We start from the raw sequence: 15,458 nt of genomic DNA on the forward strand, positions 1-15,458 counted from the left end.
AAAGAAAACTAAAGGAGATCAAGGGAATACAAATTGGAACAGAAGAGGTCAAAGTTTCACTATTCACAGATGATATGATAGTATACATGAGCGACCCCCAAAATTCAACCAAAGAACTCCTTCAGTTGATAAAAAACTTCAGCAAAGTGGCTGGATAAAAAATTAACTCAAAAAAAAAAAAATCAGAAAACCTCCTTTATACCAAAGACAAAAGAGCTGAGAAAGAAATTAGGGGAATAACAACCTTCAAAATAGCTACTAATAACACAAATTACCTTGGAGTGACTCTGACCAAGCAAATGAAAGACGTGTATGAGAAAAACGTCAAGTCTCTGAAGAAAGAAACTGAAGAAGATATCAGAAGATGGAAAGATCTCCCGTGTTCATGGATCGGCAAGATAAACATAGTGAAAATGGCTACCCTGCCAAAAGCAAACTACAAATTCAGTGCAATTCCCATCAAAATACAAACACTATTCTTTATAGACCTTGAGAGAAAAATTCAACCACATATGTAGAAACAAAAAACCCAGAATTTCAAAAACGATCCTGTACAATAACAGATCATCTGGAGGCATCTCCATCCCTGATCTCAAGATATATTACAGAGCAATAGTAATGAAACCGCATGGTATTGGCATAGAAATACAATAGTGGATCAATGGAACTGAATAGAAGACCCACAAATAAACCCACACACTTATGGATACTTGATTTTTGACAAAGAAGCCAAAACCATTCAATGGAAAAAAGACAGCATCTTCAGCAAATGGTGCTGGTCCAACTGGATGTCTACATGCAGAAAAATGACAATAGATCCATACTTATCACCTTGTACAAAACTAAAGTCCAAGTGGATCAAAGATCTCAACATAAAACCAGATACACTAAATCAGTTAGAAGAAAAAGGGTTAAGACATTGGAACTCATTGGCACAGGAGACGACTTTCTGAACAGAACACCATCAGCACAGGCTCTAAGAGCAAGAATCGATAAACGGGATCTCATGAAAGTGAAAAGCTTCTGTAAAGCAATGGACATAGTCATCAAAACAAAATGACAGCCTACAGACTGGGAAAGGATCATCACCAACCCTATATCTGACAGAGGGCTGATATCCAGAATATATAAAGAACTAAAGAAGTTAAAAAGCAGCAAATCAACCAATCTGATTTAAAAAATGGGGTACAGAGCTAAACAGAGAATTCTCAGTAGAGGAATATCGAATGGCAGAGTAACACTTAAAGAAATGCTCAATGACCTTAGCCATCAGAGAGATGCAAATCCAAACAACCCTGAGATTTCACCTGCCACCCATCAGAATAGGTATGATAAAAAACTCAAGTGACAACACATGCTGGAGAGGTTGTGGAGAAAGCAGTACCCTCCTCCATTGCTGGTGGGAATGCAAACTTGTACAACCACTTTGGAAATCAATCTGGTGCTTTCTCAGACAATGAGGAATAGTGCTTCCTCAAGATCCAGGTATACCACTCCTAGGCATATATCCAAAAGTTGCTCAAGAACACAACAAGGACATTTGCTCAACCATGTTAGTAGCAGCTTTATTTGTAATAACCAGAACCTGGAAACAACCCAGATGTCCCTCACTTGAGGAATAGATATAGAAATTGTGGTACTTTTACACAATAGAATCCTACTCTGCAATTAAAAACAAGGAAATCATGAAATTTTCAGGCAAATGGTGGGACCTAGAAACGATCATCCTGAGTGAGGTATACCAAAAGCAGAAATACACACATGGTATATACTCACTTATATAGACCCATAGGATAGGATAAACATACTGAAATCTGTACACCTAAAGAAGATAAACAAGAAAGAGGACCCAAGGTAAGATGATCAATCCTCACTTAGAAAGACAAATGGGATGGACATTGGATGTAGGAGAAATCAAGCAACAGGACAGGAGCCTACCACGAAGGACCTCTGAAAGACTCTACTTAACAGTGTATCAAAGCAGATATTAAGACTCATAATCAATCCTTTGTTAGAGTGCAGGTAATCATATGAAAGAAAGGGAAGTTAGTATGACCTGGAAAGGACAGGAGCTCCACAAGGACCAAATATATATGGGCACAGGGATCTTTTATGAGACCGTTTCTCCAACCAAGGACCATGTATGGATATAACCTAGAACCTCTGCTAGGATGTAGCCCATGGTAGCTCAGGAACCAAGTGGGTTTTCTTAGTAAGGGGCACAGGGACTGTTTGTGACATGAAATCAATGGCAGGTTCTTTGACCCTCTCCCCCAAGGGAGGAACAGCCCTGCTAGGTCACATAGGAGGACTTTGCAGCTAGTCCTGAAGATACCTGATAAACCAGGATCAGATAAAAGGGGAGGAGGTCCCATGCTGTGCAGCCCACTGCACTTAGTTTATTTCAGATAAATAAACTGGTTATTCCAGGTCTGTGTGAGGAAAGGGCAGCCCCTGGCATGTGTGGAGTGCAAACAAACAAACAAACAAACAAAAAAAAAATCCAATCACTTCCATCCACTTCCACATTTATATAATTGATATGTCTACAGCCAGCCTAAGAAATAACCTATGTTAACCCACATTAGGAAAGTATGTATTCCATAGTCTTAATAATTTCATAACTTGGATTGCATACAGTTTTCCTGGAATTAAAATGAAGAACAAAATCTCAATTTACAAAAAAAAAAAAAATACTTGCATAAGCTGCTATGCAAGTGGAAATTCTAGTCCATCTCTTACCTTTCTCTTACAATAAGCATTTTAAAAATCTTTTGTAGTTTTATGTTTGTAAGAACAGTATGTTTCTTCCCTCTATGTATTTTGTATTTTTTGTAATAATTATAAAAATTTTCATGTCATAAGAAATGGAATGACAGTATTTGGGAAAAACCATATCAGAATGTACGCAAGAGAATTTCAGACCTATCTCTCTTACGAACAGTAATGCAAAAATACTCAATAAAATCCTTGCAAACCAAATCCAAGAACACATAAAAAATACCATCCACCATGACCAAGTAAGCTTCATCCCAGGCAGGCAGTAGTGGACCAATATATGAAAATCGATCATTGTAATCCATCACATAAAAAATCTGAAGAAGAAAAACCACATGATCATCTCCTTAGATGCCAAAAATGCATTTGAAATAATGCAACACACATTCACTTTTAAAGTCTTGGAGAGGACAGGGATACAAGACACATACCTAAACATAATAAAGACAATATACAGCAAGCCTATGGCCACCGTAAAACTAAATAGAGAGAAACTTAAATCAATCCCACTAAAACCAGGGATGAGGCAATGCTGCCCAATCTCTCCATGTCTCTTCAACATCAGTCCTTGAAGTTCTAGCTAGAGCAATAAAACAACTAAAGGAGATCAAGGGGATATGAATCAGAATGGAAGAAGTCAAAGTATCACTATTTGCAGATGATATGATAGTATATATGGGTGACCCCAAAAATTCAACAAGAGAGCTCCTTCAGCAGATAAACACCATCAGCAAAGTGGCTGGATACAAAATTCACTAAAAAAAAAAAAAAAATGTGTAGCCCTCCTGTATATGAAAGACAAAAGGCTGAGAAAAATGTTAGGGAAACAACACCCTTTGCAATAGGCACAAATAACATAAAATATATTGTTGTGATTCTAACCAAGCAAGTGAAAGACCTGTTTGGAAAAAAAATCAAGTCTTTGAAGAAAGTAACTGAAGATATCAGAAGATGGAAAGAACTCCCATGCTCACGAATATGAAGGATTAACATAGTGAACTTGGCCATCCAGCCAAAAGCAATCTATAGATTCAAAGCAGTTCCCAGAAAATACTAACACAATTTTAATAGATCTTGAAATAACAATTCTCAATTTCATATGGAAAAACAAAAAAACAGAATTGCTAAAACATTCCTGTATAACAAAAAATTGTCTCAAGGTATCACCATCCCTGATCTCAACCTGTACTACAGAGCAGTAGTAATAAAAACTGCATGATATAGGCATAGAAACATAATAGTGGAACAATGTAATCTAATAAAAGAACCAGAAATAGACTCACACACCTACAGATACTTGATTTTTGACAAAGAAGCCAAAACCTTACAATGGGGAAAAAAAAAGACAGCATCTTCAACAAATGGTGTTTGCCTAACTGGATGTCTACATGTAGAAAAATGCAAATAAACCCATATTTATCACCCTGCACAAAATTGAAGTCCAAGAGGATCAAAGACCACAACATAAAACCAGACACACTAAATCTGTTAGAAGAAAAAGTGGCAAAGAGCCTAGAACTCACTGGCACAGGAGACAACTTCCTGAAAAGGACACCAACAGCCCAGGCTCTAATATCAACAATCAATAAATGGGACCTCATGAAACTGAAAATCTTCTATAAAGCAAAGAATACTGTCAACAGAACAAAACAACAGCCTGTATATTGGGAAAGGATCTTCACCAACCTTTTTTTCTGACAGAGGGCTGATATCCAGAATATATAAAGAACTTAAGTTAAACATAAACAAACGAAGTAATCCAATTTTTAAAATGGAGTACAGAACTAAACAGATAATTCTCAATAAAAAAAAAATCTAATGGGAGAGAAACACTTAAAGAAATGCTCAATATCCTTAGTCATCAGGGAAATGTATATCAAAACATCCCTGAGATTACACCTTATACCCCATCAGAGTGATTAACATAAAAAACTCAAGTGACAACACATGCTGGAGAGGATGTAGAGAAATGGGAACCCTCCTCCACTGCTGGTGGGAATGTCAACATGTACAACCACTTTCGAAATCATTCTGGTGCTTTCTCAGACAATTAGGAATACTTTCTCAGACAATTAGGAATTGCTTCCTCAAACTCAGCTCTAGCCATCCTAGGCATATATCCAAAATATGTTCAAGTATACAACAAGGACATTGCTCAACCATATTCATAGTAGATTTATTTATAATAGTCAGAATCTGGAAACCTCCCAGATGCCCCTCAACTGACGAATGGATACAGAAATTGTGGTACATTTACATAACAGAATACTACTCATCAGTCAAAAACAAGGAAATCATGAAATTTGCAGGCAAATGTTGGGAACTAGAAAAGATCATCCTGAGTGAGATATCCCAGAAGCAGAAAGACACACATGGTATATCACTTATAAGTGGATTTTAGACTTTAAATATAGTATAAATATACCAAAATAGTACAATTTAAGAAGCTAAGGAAGAAGGAGGACCATGGGTAAGATGATCAATCCTCACTCAGAAAGGCAATTGGGACAGACATTGGAATAGGGAGAAAACAGGGAACAGGACAGGAGCCTACCACAGAAGGCCTTTGAAACACTCTAGCCAGCAGGGTATCCAAGCAGATGCTGGGACTCATAGCCAAATTTTGGACAGAGCGCACCAAATCTTATGAAAGAAGAGGGAGATTGAACTACCTGGAGGGACAGGAGCTCCACAAGGAAAGTAACAGACCAAAAAAAAAAAAAAAAAAAAAAGTCATGGCCCAGGGGTCCTTTCTGAGACTGATACTCCAATCAAGGACCATGTATAGAGTTAACCTTTAACCACTGCACAGATGTAGCCCAAGGCAGCTCAGTCTCAAAGTAGGTTCCCTAGTAATGAGAACAGGGGCTGTCTCTGACATGAACTCAGTGGCTGGCTCTTTGATCAACTCTACCTGTGGATAGAACAGCATTACCAGGCCACAGAGGAGGACATTGCAGCCAGTCTTGATGAGCCCTGATAGGCTAGGGTCAGATGGAAGAGGAGGAGGACCTCCTCTACCAGTGGACTTGGGGAGGACCATGGGAGGAGATGACAAGGGTGATTGGGATTGGGAGGAATGAGGGAGGAGGCTACAGCTGAGATACAAAGTGAACAAACTGTAATTAATATAAAAAAACAGACAAAATAAAAATGAAATATTTAGTCTAATCAATGTAGCTATAAGAAGGCAATAATGTACTAGATGATAAATCTGCCAGAGAAAAGATAGGTGTTTTTGGCTCATTGTTAAATATCAAGCATTTGTGGGAGTGGGCTAGTATATCATAATAAGTGGTCCTAATTTAAAACCAAGTTATTAGAGCACTCAAGTGAGAAAAAAAAAATCCCTGTTTAATGTGACCACATTCTTCATAAAAATGAGTTCAATAAGTGTTTGGTGGCTTCTACAATGAGAATACACCTAATTCATTTATTCCAATGCTGAAAAGGCATACACATCACTGTGTCAGGTTATTGTGTGGTTTGTAATGTTTATAAGATGCCTGTTCTCTCAACCCCAGGAGATGAAATTCCTCAGGGACTGAGTTCTGATTCAGCTAAGATTTCCACTTAAGCTTTCCCATTCCATTTTATATAATTTCTTTGGATTTTTGGATCTTAATAGCAGGAGCTTTAGGACTGTTTTGAGTCTGCCTGTAAAGTGAGTGTTTTTATGTATGCAGATGGAATATTTTTACAAGTACAACTATCTTCAAATTTTCTTATTTGAAAATTCAACTAAAACACACAAATTGAAACACATGTGCACTCCTGAAAACAATTTTGGTAGAAATAATTTTATTTTATAAGTTCAAAACTTCTAAATAGAGGCCTAATTACTTCAGTTTTTAAAAAGTTGGGCTTAATAAGTAAGGAATTAGTACATATTTAATAAGACAGGAGCAAACCATTTGTTCTTACTTTCATTTATGATATTTAGTTAACAATGTACTTGTATTTTTAAATATAATTCGCAATTTATTTGAATATAAAAACTAATAACAACTATACTACAACCTGATACTTTAAATTTTGTAGTGTTTCCAATAGGTAGCAACATATTTCTAAGGTTGTGGTTTTATCTCAGTGTTCTCTCTGGCAAGGACAAAATAATGAGAAGTGTGTTTTGATAAGTGAAGATGCCAAAATAAGCTTGATTATGTTTTAAGTAATTCATGTAAGCAGATAATAGATAATATTCAAGTAGTCTACTTCAAGACAGAAAATCAATTTTGTAATTCTTCTCTTGGAAATGAATTTTGTGTAATTATAAATTAATTTTAAAGGTGTTTTGAGCATTTGCTCTAATTAATGTTAACAAAGAATAACTATATTTCTTTTTACTCATTTCATATAGAGAGGAATGTAATTGAATCCTGAAAGATTTTCTTCCCAGTGCTAAGAATGAAGAGCAAGGCCTGTGCATGCTGTATAACCCTTCTATTACTGAGCTACAATTATAGGCACATAATAGGATAAAGCCAAAACATATTTTTGCTCAGTGGCAAGTGTACATGTGTAATTAAAGTATATCTTATAGTTATTAGAATACAGTGTTCTTCACATACAGTATGTCCTAATTTCATTGATTAGCTAAATATAGTAAACACACATGGTATGATAATCTGAGGATTCTAAATTTTCTCCTTAGATCATTATCTCAGAGTCAGTTTCTCACCGATTTATTCTTTTCTCCCTTCTCATTATTTTCTTCCCCTTCATCCCTGAATTTGTTCTTCTCTTTGTTGGTGTTAAGTACCAAGCTTAATGAATGCCACAGGTAAAATGAAATTAATTTCATAAACTGCTTGTGAGGTTAGAAGCAGATCCTTCCCCAGATAAATCTCTGAGGAGAAGCCAATCTTAATCTGTTCATTCCCTCAATATTTTATAAACCATAAATAAAGGGCTAAATATGATGGGCCAGATCTATAACTCACAGAGACTGAGACAAAAACAGTCATGGAAATTCCATGAAACATCTACATACAACCACCATAAAGTTTATCTACAAATTATGGGTACCCTTTTAGTATTTTAGAAAAAAACTCCTTCCCTTGGAATCTGAGGACTAGAAACATGAATGTTTTTAGAGTCCAAGTTACTCCAAGTTGCCTTTACTGGTAACTCTCCTATGCAACCCATAATGGAAGAATTTCAGAGCACAATTTGGGTCTTACCAGTTTGTTGCTCAGAATGATGGCACAATAGCGAATATGCATGTCAAAGGGAAGATAGTAAATCTCCAGGCTTGAGGATCCTTTTGCTTCCATGAAAATTGTATGTATTGGACAGAAGAATTCTTTGATGTAGTTAGACCTAATTGCTATGAAAACATGACACAGAGAGAATTGATAAATAATTATTTATTCAAACAAAGCATTGTTCCAATAAATAATATTTTAGGAAGTATAAAGTGTTGAAAACATTATATAATACAATGTTAGAAGATATTACATATGTTTTAATAAGAAACTATTGGTGACTTGATCTCAAGCTTGACATAATAAAATATATATATATATATGCTCTACAATTAAGATTCCTTAATAAAGAATCTCATAAAAGGAGGCCTCATTACTATTTAAATTTAATACATATATTCATATATGTATTGAAATGGTCACTCTTGAATGTCCAAATTTGATTACTTGTGAAGCAATTTACATAACAAAATAAGATGAAAACTATGAGTTTGAAATCACTATAGACACAAGAAAGTTATTCCTATTTCTTTTTTAGTAGTTTTAAAACAACTTAATCAATTCCTCGAATTCCACTAGAATGAAGTGATATGATAAGCCAACTTTAGTTACAACATTTGAACAAATGCTGTGTGCTAAACAGCAGCACAGGAGTGCCATGACTTATGATATTATATGAGGAAACATCTGCCTAATGTTTTCTCTTTGCTCTTTTAAAAGCCAGCTACTATTCTATGAGAAGCCTGAGCTATATGGAGATCTGACTTCTAAGATTCTAAGCCAACAGCTCCAGATAAGACACGAGGGGGAGGCATCATTAAGCAAAAGACACAAGAATAAAACAGCTTTGAAATATTCCAAGTTCCACCTTTCATCTGATTATAAATGCTTGAGAGACCATGAGTTAAAAGTCATGCAAGTGAGCCCAGTCATTCCAGAAATACAAGACCAAAGAGCTACATCTGATTTTATGTTGCTTATGTGCCACTGTGATTGTCATGCTTTGTTTTGTGGCTATGGCTGACCAAAACATCTCTATGATCAGTTTCCTGTCCATCATTCTGCCATTTAATTTTTTTTTCACAACACATTCTAAAGCTTAATAATTACAATGTTCAAACAGTAAGCTTTTTATCTATATAAAAAGTCAAATTGGAATTCTTTGAAGCCATCTTTGTGTAATTTTGCCCACCTTTTTGAAACCTGTATTCATTTAATAATACTAATTGAAAAGCAGTATTTTTACAATTCTAGTCTTAATAATACCTTGATTTAAAGAGTTAGATTTAAAGAATTCAATAAAATTAAAAAACAACTTAAAGAGCACAGATTTAAACATGTTCCCATATGCTAGTGGAAACAGACCCAGTAGTAAAAGAAAAGATAGAGGAAGAGTCTTCAAACAGGTACTCAAGAAAAACCTTAGACAACCAACAAGTAAATCTCCATCTGGCCATAAATCTCTAGGGGTTTCTATTCTATCACCATAACCACCCTTGATGAATATTTCAGTTTAGTTATTCTTCACATAAAAAGCAGTTCAAAGAAAAAACAGAAACATTTCACTGAGATACTCACAGGTTCTTATGCCTTTGTCCGCATAGAAAGAACTCCTATCACTATCAAAACTATTACGCATTTCTTGACTGTCAGAAGAAAAGAGGGAAAGAATGACAAAAGTATATAACACATTTTTCTTTAAAAATTTTATTCTCTATTTTGTTAAAAATAATAGATAATTAATAATTATAATGATCTATAATATATCATTCGTATTTAAAAACTCAAAAATTAGAAAAAACACAAAAAATTGAAATTTTGGCATTTCCACCATTTCATGGTGTTGGGATGTCATTGTGTAGCCCTTGTTATCCTAAAAATTATTAGATAAATAATGATGTTGTGGAACTCACAGAGACCTGCCTCTCTTTGGTTCCTGAGTGCTAGAATTAGAGGTATGTGCCAAAATGTCTCACCTAATTTATTAATATTAGTGAAACAGTCCTTTTTTTACTTTTAAATGGTGATTCAAAAATAGTGTGCATCTTAGGACTAAACAGAAATTCTCTCCCAAAGTGACTGTAGAAAGAACTTGCTTTCCAGAAAAAAACAAAAAACAAATACAAAAAAAAAATACAACTCTAAATCATTTCCATGTTTGTTCTGTTATTATAAAAGTAGGATACATGAAACTTTGAAATTTCTAGCTGCAGTTCTGGAAATAACAGAGCAGACCACAATCAATCTGAGACAACTGCCTCTTTTCCTACATTATACCAGACCCATAATTTTCACCCATTTTATTGTTTGTGATTACTTTGATCACTAAGCTATCAATCAATATTTATTAATTACATATACACATCTAAATCTGACCACGAAAAATACTATTTCTAAGTAAAGTTATCAAAAATAACTCCATTCCCTTTTATTCCATTTGAATATTATGAATTCTACTTTCTTAGCAACATATTCTTGTTCATGTTTTTCCCACTTTTATAATTATTCTGTGCTTTAATTCTAGTAATACATATTTTGGTACAAAATTTGAGTACTGTAATACCTTTTGTTAAAAAATAAGGGAAATTTAATATTTTGTGTGATTTGAGCATTTGATAGACACTTTAATTTTAGACTGCCATGTATATATAGCTTGATATACTTGGTATAATAGCTTGATACACTTACATGTAAAAATAGAAACCATACCCAGATTAGAAAGAATAATAAAGACTGAATCTTATTTCTTCATATATGGCTCCATTGTCATCTCTTTGATAATGGAGACATGAAAATGACTGATTAAAACCCACAAATAATCTACAAGTTCATTTTGTAATATCTATAATCTCTCATCTTTAATCTATTTTTGTTATATTGCATAAAAAAGTTTATGGATCTGGACTTCATAGCCCTCTTGTGTTTTTAGTCAGAAACAGATAGTAAAATAGCCTTTGGAGAAATCTGAACATTACCTCTTCCCTAAAGGATATTCTTAAACTCAGATAAGTTAAGAGCTGTTACTGCTTATAAAAATGACAAAAAACATTGTGAATTTAGGAAACTATATCATATTCTTTGAAACAAAGTATTATTATAGAAATCTGAAAATAATTTAGTTAAAATTGTATGATTTGTAAAAACTTTATTATGCTTAATATTCATGAGTCTAGAAATTCAGTGACAAATGCAACTCTTTATAGCCCAAAGAAAAAAGAAATGGAATTTCACCTGTGTTTTTGTTACTACTGATACTCTATCCTGTTTAAATTTTTCTAGATATTCTCAGAGGCCTACTTCAGCTGTTTCATGAGGATATATTGAAACCTTTCTAATCTTAGGGAACAAAGAGTCAAAAGAAGTTAAACTGTTCACAGATTCTGGATCAAATAATATTTCTTGTTAATTCATTAAGGAATAAAAGTGAAGGAATGGAAATTATTTTTTATTCTTTATTAATTACACTTTATTCACTTTGTATCCCCCTTGTGGTTCCCTCCCTCCTCCCGTCCCAATCCCTCTCTTCCTCCACCCTTGGCATACATGCCCCTCCCCAAGTCCACTGATAGGGGAGGTCTTCTTTTCCTTCCTTCTGATCCTAGTCAATTAGGTCTCATTAGGAGTGGCTGCATTGTCTTCTTCTGTGGCCTGATAATGCTACTCCCCCCTCAGAGGGAGGTAATTAAAGAGCAGGCCAATCAGTTCATGTCAGAGACAGCCCCTGTTCCTATTACTATGGAACCTACTTGAATACTGAACTGCCATGAGCGACATCTGTGCAGGGGTCTTAGGTTTTTAAACTTTTAAAATTATAATTTATTACAATTTATTCAATTTGTATTCCGGCTGTGGTCCTCTCCATTGTCTCCTCCTAGTCCCAAACTACCTCTGTCTTCTTTCCTTATTATTCCAGCTACTTGGTCATATAGATATAAATTCTAAATTCATGAAGCTTGCAGTCTCCAGTGGAATATACTCTATGAGGAATAATGATAAAGCTGAATGGCAAACACCTAGAATCATTTTCAGCCTAAATACACACACACACACACACACACACACAGACACACACACACACACACACATATATATATATATATATATATATATATATATATATATTTCTGCGGCTTTTATAGACAATTGGCATATTTGTGTTTCATTACTCCTTTCCTGGCTATAAAAATTGCATCTGCAAATTCCTTTTCTCTTGATCTTGATGTGTATATGAAAGATTTCCCATTCCTTTAGATTCTAACTAGAGTGATATTACCTGTCAATTAAATCTCTATTTCAGATCTCAATATGTATGTAACAAGCAAAAATCAAGTAGTATATATTACATATTCTCCAATACACCAGATAATAACATTGCTTATAAAAAAAATCACAGGTATACTTTTACATAACACATAAGAATGAGTACATTTATCTCACTTATGAACATTGACCCAAAAAATCTCAATAAAAAACTCCAAAACGAATCCAAGAACATATTAAAGATAACATCCACCACAACCAAGTAGGCTTTATCACAGGCATGCAGGGGTGGTTCAACATATGAAAAACCATTGATGTAGTCCACCATATAAACAAACTGAATGAAAAAAAAAAAAAAAAACAACAACACATTATCATCTCCTTAGATGTAGAAAAAGCATTTGACAAAATTCAACACCTGTTAATGTTTAAAGATTTGGAGACATCAGGGACAAAGAAACATACCTGAACAAAGTAAAAACAATAAAAACAATATACAGCAAGCCTAGAATCAACACCAAACTAAACGGAGAGAAACATAAATCAATCCAACTGAAATCAGTGACAAGGCAAGACTCCCCACTCACTCTCTCCATATCTCTTAACACAGTACTTGAAGTCCTAGCTAGAGCACTAAGACAACTAAATGAGACCAAAGGGATATAAATTGGAAAGGAAGAGGTCAAACTTTCACTATTGTCAGATGATATGATAGTACACATGAGTGACCCCAAAAATTCAACCAAAGAACTCCTTCAGCTGATAAAAAACTTCAGCAAATGGCTGGATACAAAATTAACTCAAAAAAAAAAAAATCAGAAAAACTCCTGTATACCAAAGACAAAAGAGCTGAGAAAGGAATTAGGGAAACAACACCCTTCACAATAGCCACTAATACCATAAAGTACCTTGGTGTGACTCTGATCAAACAAGTGAAAGACATGTTTGAAAAAAACTTCAAGTCTCTAAAGAAAGAAATTGAAGAAGATATCAGAAGATGGAAAGATCTCCCATGCTCATGGATTGGCATGATTAACATAGTGAAAATGTCTATCCTGCTAAAAGCAATCTACAGATTCAATGCAATGCCCATCAAATTACCAACACAATTCTTTACAGACCTTGAAAGAATAATTCTTAATTTCATATGGAAAACCAAAAAACTCAGAATTGCTAAAACAATCCTATACAACAACATATCATCTGGAGATATCTCCATCCCTCAAGTACCTTAAGTTGTACTACAAAGAAATAGTAGTAAAAAACTGCATGGTCCTGGCATAGAAACAGAATGGTGGATCAATGGATTTGAATAGGAGACCCCAAAATAAAACACACCTACGAATACTTAATTTTTGACAAAGAAGTCAAAACCTTACAATTGAAAAAAAAAAAAAGACAGCATCTTCAACAAATGCTGCTTGTCAAACTGGATGTCCACAGGTAGAAAAATGCAAATAGACCCATGCTTATTACCCTGCACAAAACTAAAATCCAAGTGGATCAAAGATCTCAACAAAAAAATCAGACACTATAAATCTGTTAGAAGAAAAATTGAGGAAGAGCCTAGAACTCATTGATACAGGAGATAACTTCCTGAACACAAAACCAACAGCACAGGCTCTAAGATCAACAATCAATACATGGGACCATATGAAACTGAAAAGCTTCTGTAAAGCAAAGGACACTGCCATCAGAACAAAACGACAGCCTACAGACTGGGAAAGAATCATCACCAACCCTTTACCTGACAGAGGGCTGATATCCAGAATATATAAAGAACTAAAGAAGTTAAAAAAGCAATAAGTCAAGCAATCCAATTAAAAAATGTGGTACAGAGCTAAATAGAGAATTCTCTGTAGAAGAATATCAAATGACAGAGAAACATTTAAGAAATGATCAACGTCCTTAGTCATCAGGGAAATGCAAATCACAACGACCCTGAGATTTCACCTTACACCCATCAGAATGGCCAAGAAGAAAAACTCAAGTGACAACACATGCTGGATAGGTTGTGGAGAAAAGGGAACCCTCCTCCATTGCTGATGAGAATGTAAACTTGTACAACCACTTTGTAAATCAATCTGGTGCTTTCTCAGACAATGAGGAATAGTGCTTCCTCAAGATCCAGCTATACCACTCCTAGGCATATATCCAAAAGATGCTCAAAACACAACAAGGACATTTGCTCAACCATGTTTGTAGCAGCTTTATTTGTAATAGCCAAAACCTGGAAACAACCCAGATGTCCATCAATGGAGGAATAGATACAGAAATTGTGGTACATTTATACAATGGAATATTACTCAGCAATTAAAACCAAGGAAATCCCTGTTTTCTCCTTCTTCTGATATCCATCCTCTTTGCCTTTCTGGATGCAGACTGAGCATTTTAGGTAGAGTCCTTCCTCTTGATTAGTTTCTTTAGGTGTACAGATTTTAGTAGATTTATCTTATCTTATATGTCTATATGAGTGAGTATATACCATGTGTGTCTTTAAATTTCATGATTTCTTTCTTTTTTTTTTTGCTGAGTAGTATTCCATTGTGTAGATGTACCATACTTTCTCTCTCTATCCATTCCTCAGATGAGGGGCATCTTGGTTGTTTCCAGCTTCTGGCTAATACTAATAAAGCTGCTACAAACATGGTTGATCAAATATCCTTATCGTGTACTTGAGCCTCTTTTAGATATATGCCTAGAAGTAGTATAGCTGGATATGGTGGAATCACTATTCTTAATTGTCTGAGAAAGCACCAGATTGATTTCCAGAGTGGTTGTACAAGTTTACATTCCCACCAGCAGTTTCCCTGCAGACTATCAAAGCAGATGCTGAGACTTATGGCCAAACTTTGAGCAGAATGTAGGGAATCTTATGAAAGAAGTGGGAAATAATAAAATCTGGAGAGGACAGAAGCCCCACAAGGATAGCAACAGAACCAAAAATATCTGAGCACAGGGGTCATCCCTGTGACTGATACTCCAACCAAGTAGCATGCATGGAGATAACCTAGAACCCCTGTACAGATGAAGCCCATGACATGAAGTTCAGTCTCCAAGTGGGTTTGATAGTAATTGGAACAGGGACTGTCTCTGACATGAACTGATTGGCCTTCTCTTTGATCACCTCCCCCTGAGGGGGAGCAGCCTGACCAGGCCACAGAGGAAGACGATGTAGCCATTCCTGATGAGACCTAACAGACTAGGATCAGA

General features: G+C 35.1%; 1 protein-coding gene across 1 annotated transcript in view; it reads right to left on the reverse strand.

The window, feature by feature from the left end:
• The window catches only part of Cfap47 (cilia and flagella associated protein 47), a 446,261-nt gene that overhangs the window by 154,742 nt on the left and 276,061 nt on the right, over positions 1 to 15,458 (reverse strand). Inside the window, exons 42-43 of the mRNA XM_060374666.1 lie at positions 9,564 to 9,631; positions 7,962 to 8,107 (exon numbers count right to left, since the gene is read on the reverse strand). Of these exons, the coding sequence (XP_060230649.1) occupies positions 7,962 to 8,107; positions 9,564 to 9,631 (214 nt within the window). The remainder of the gene's footprint in view (positions 1 to 7,961; positions 8,108 to 9,563; positions 9,632 to 15,458) is intronic.

This window comes from Meriones unguiculatus, chromosome X, assembly GCF_030254825.1.
Source record: "Meriones unguiculatus strain TT.TT164.6M chromosome X, Bangor_MerUng_6.1, whole genome shotgun sequence".
Classification (NCBI taxonomy): Eukaryota; Metazoa; Chordata; class Mammalia; order Rodentia; family Muridae; genus Meriones; species Meriones unguiculatus.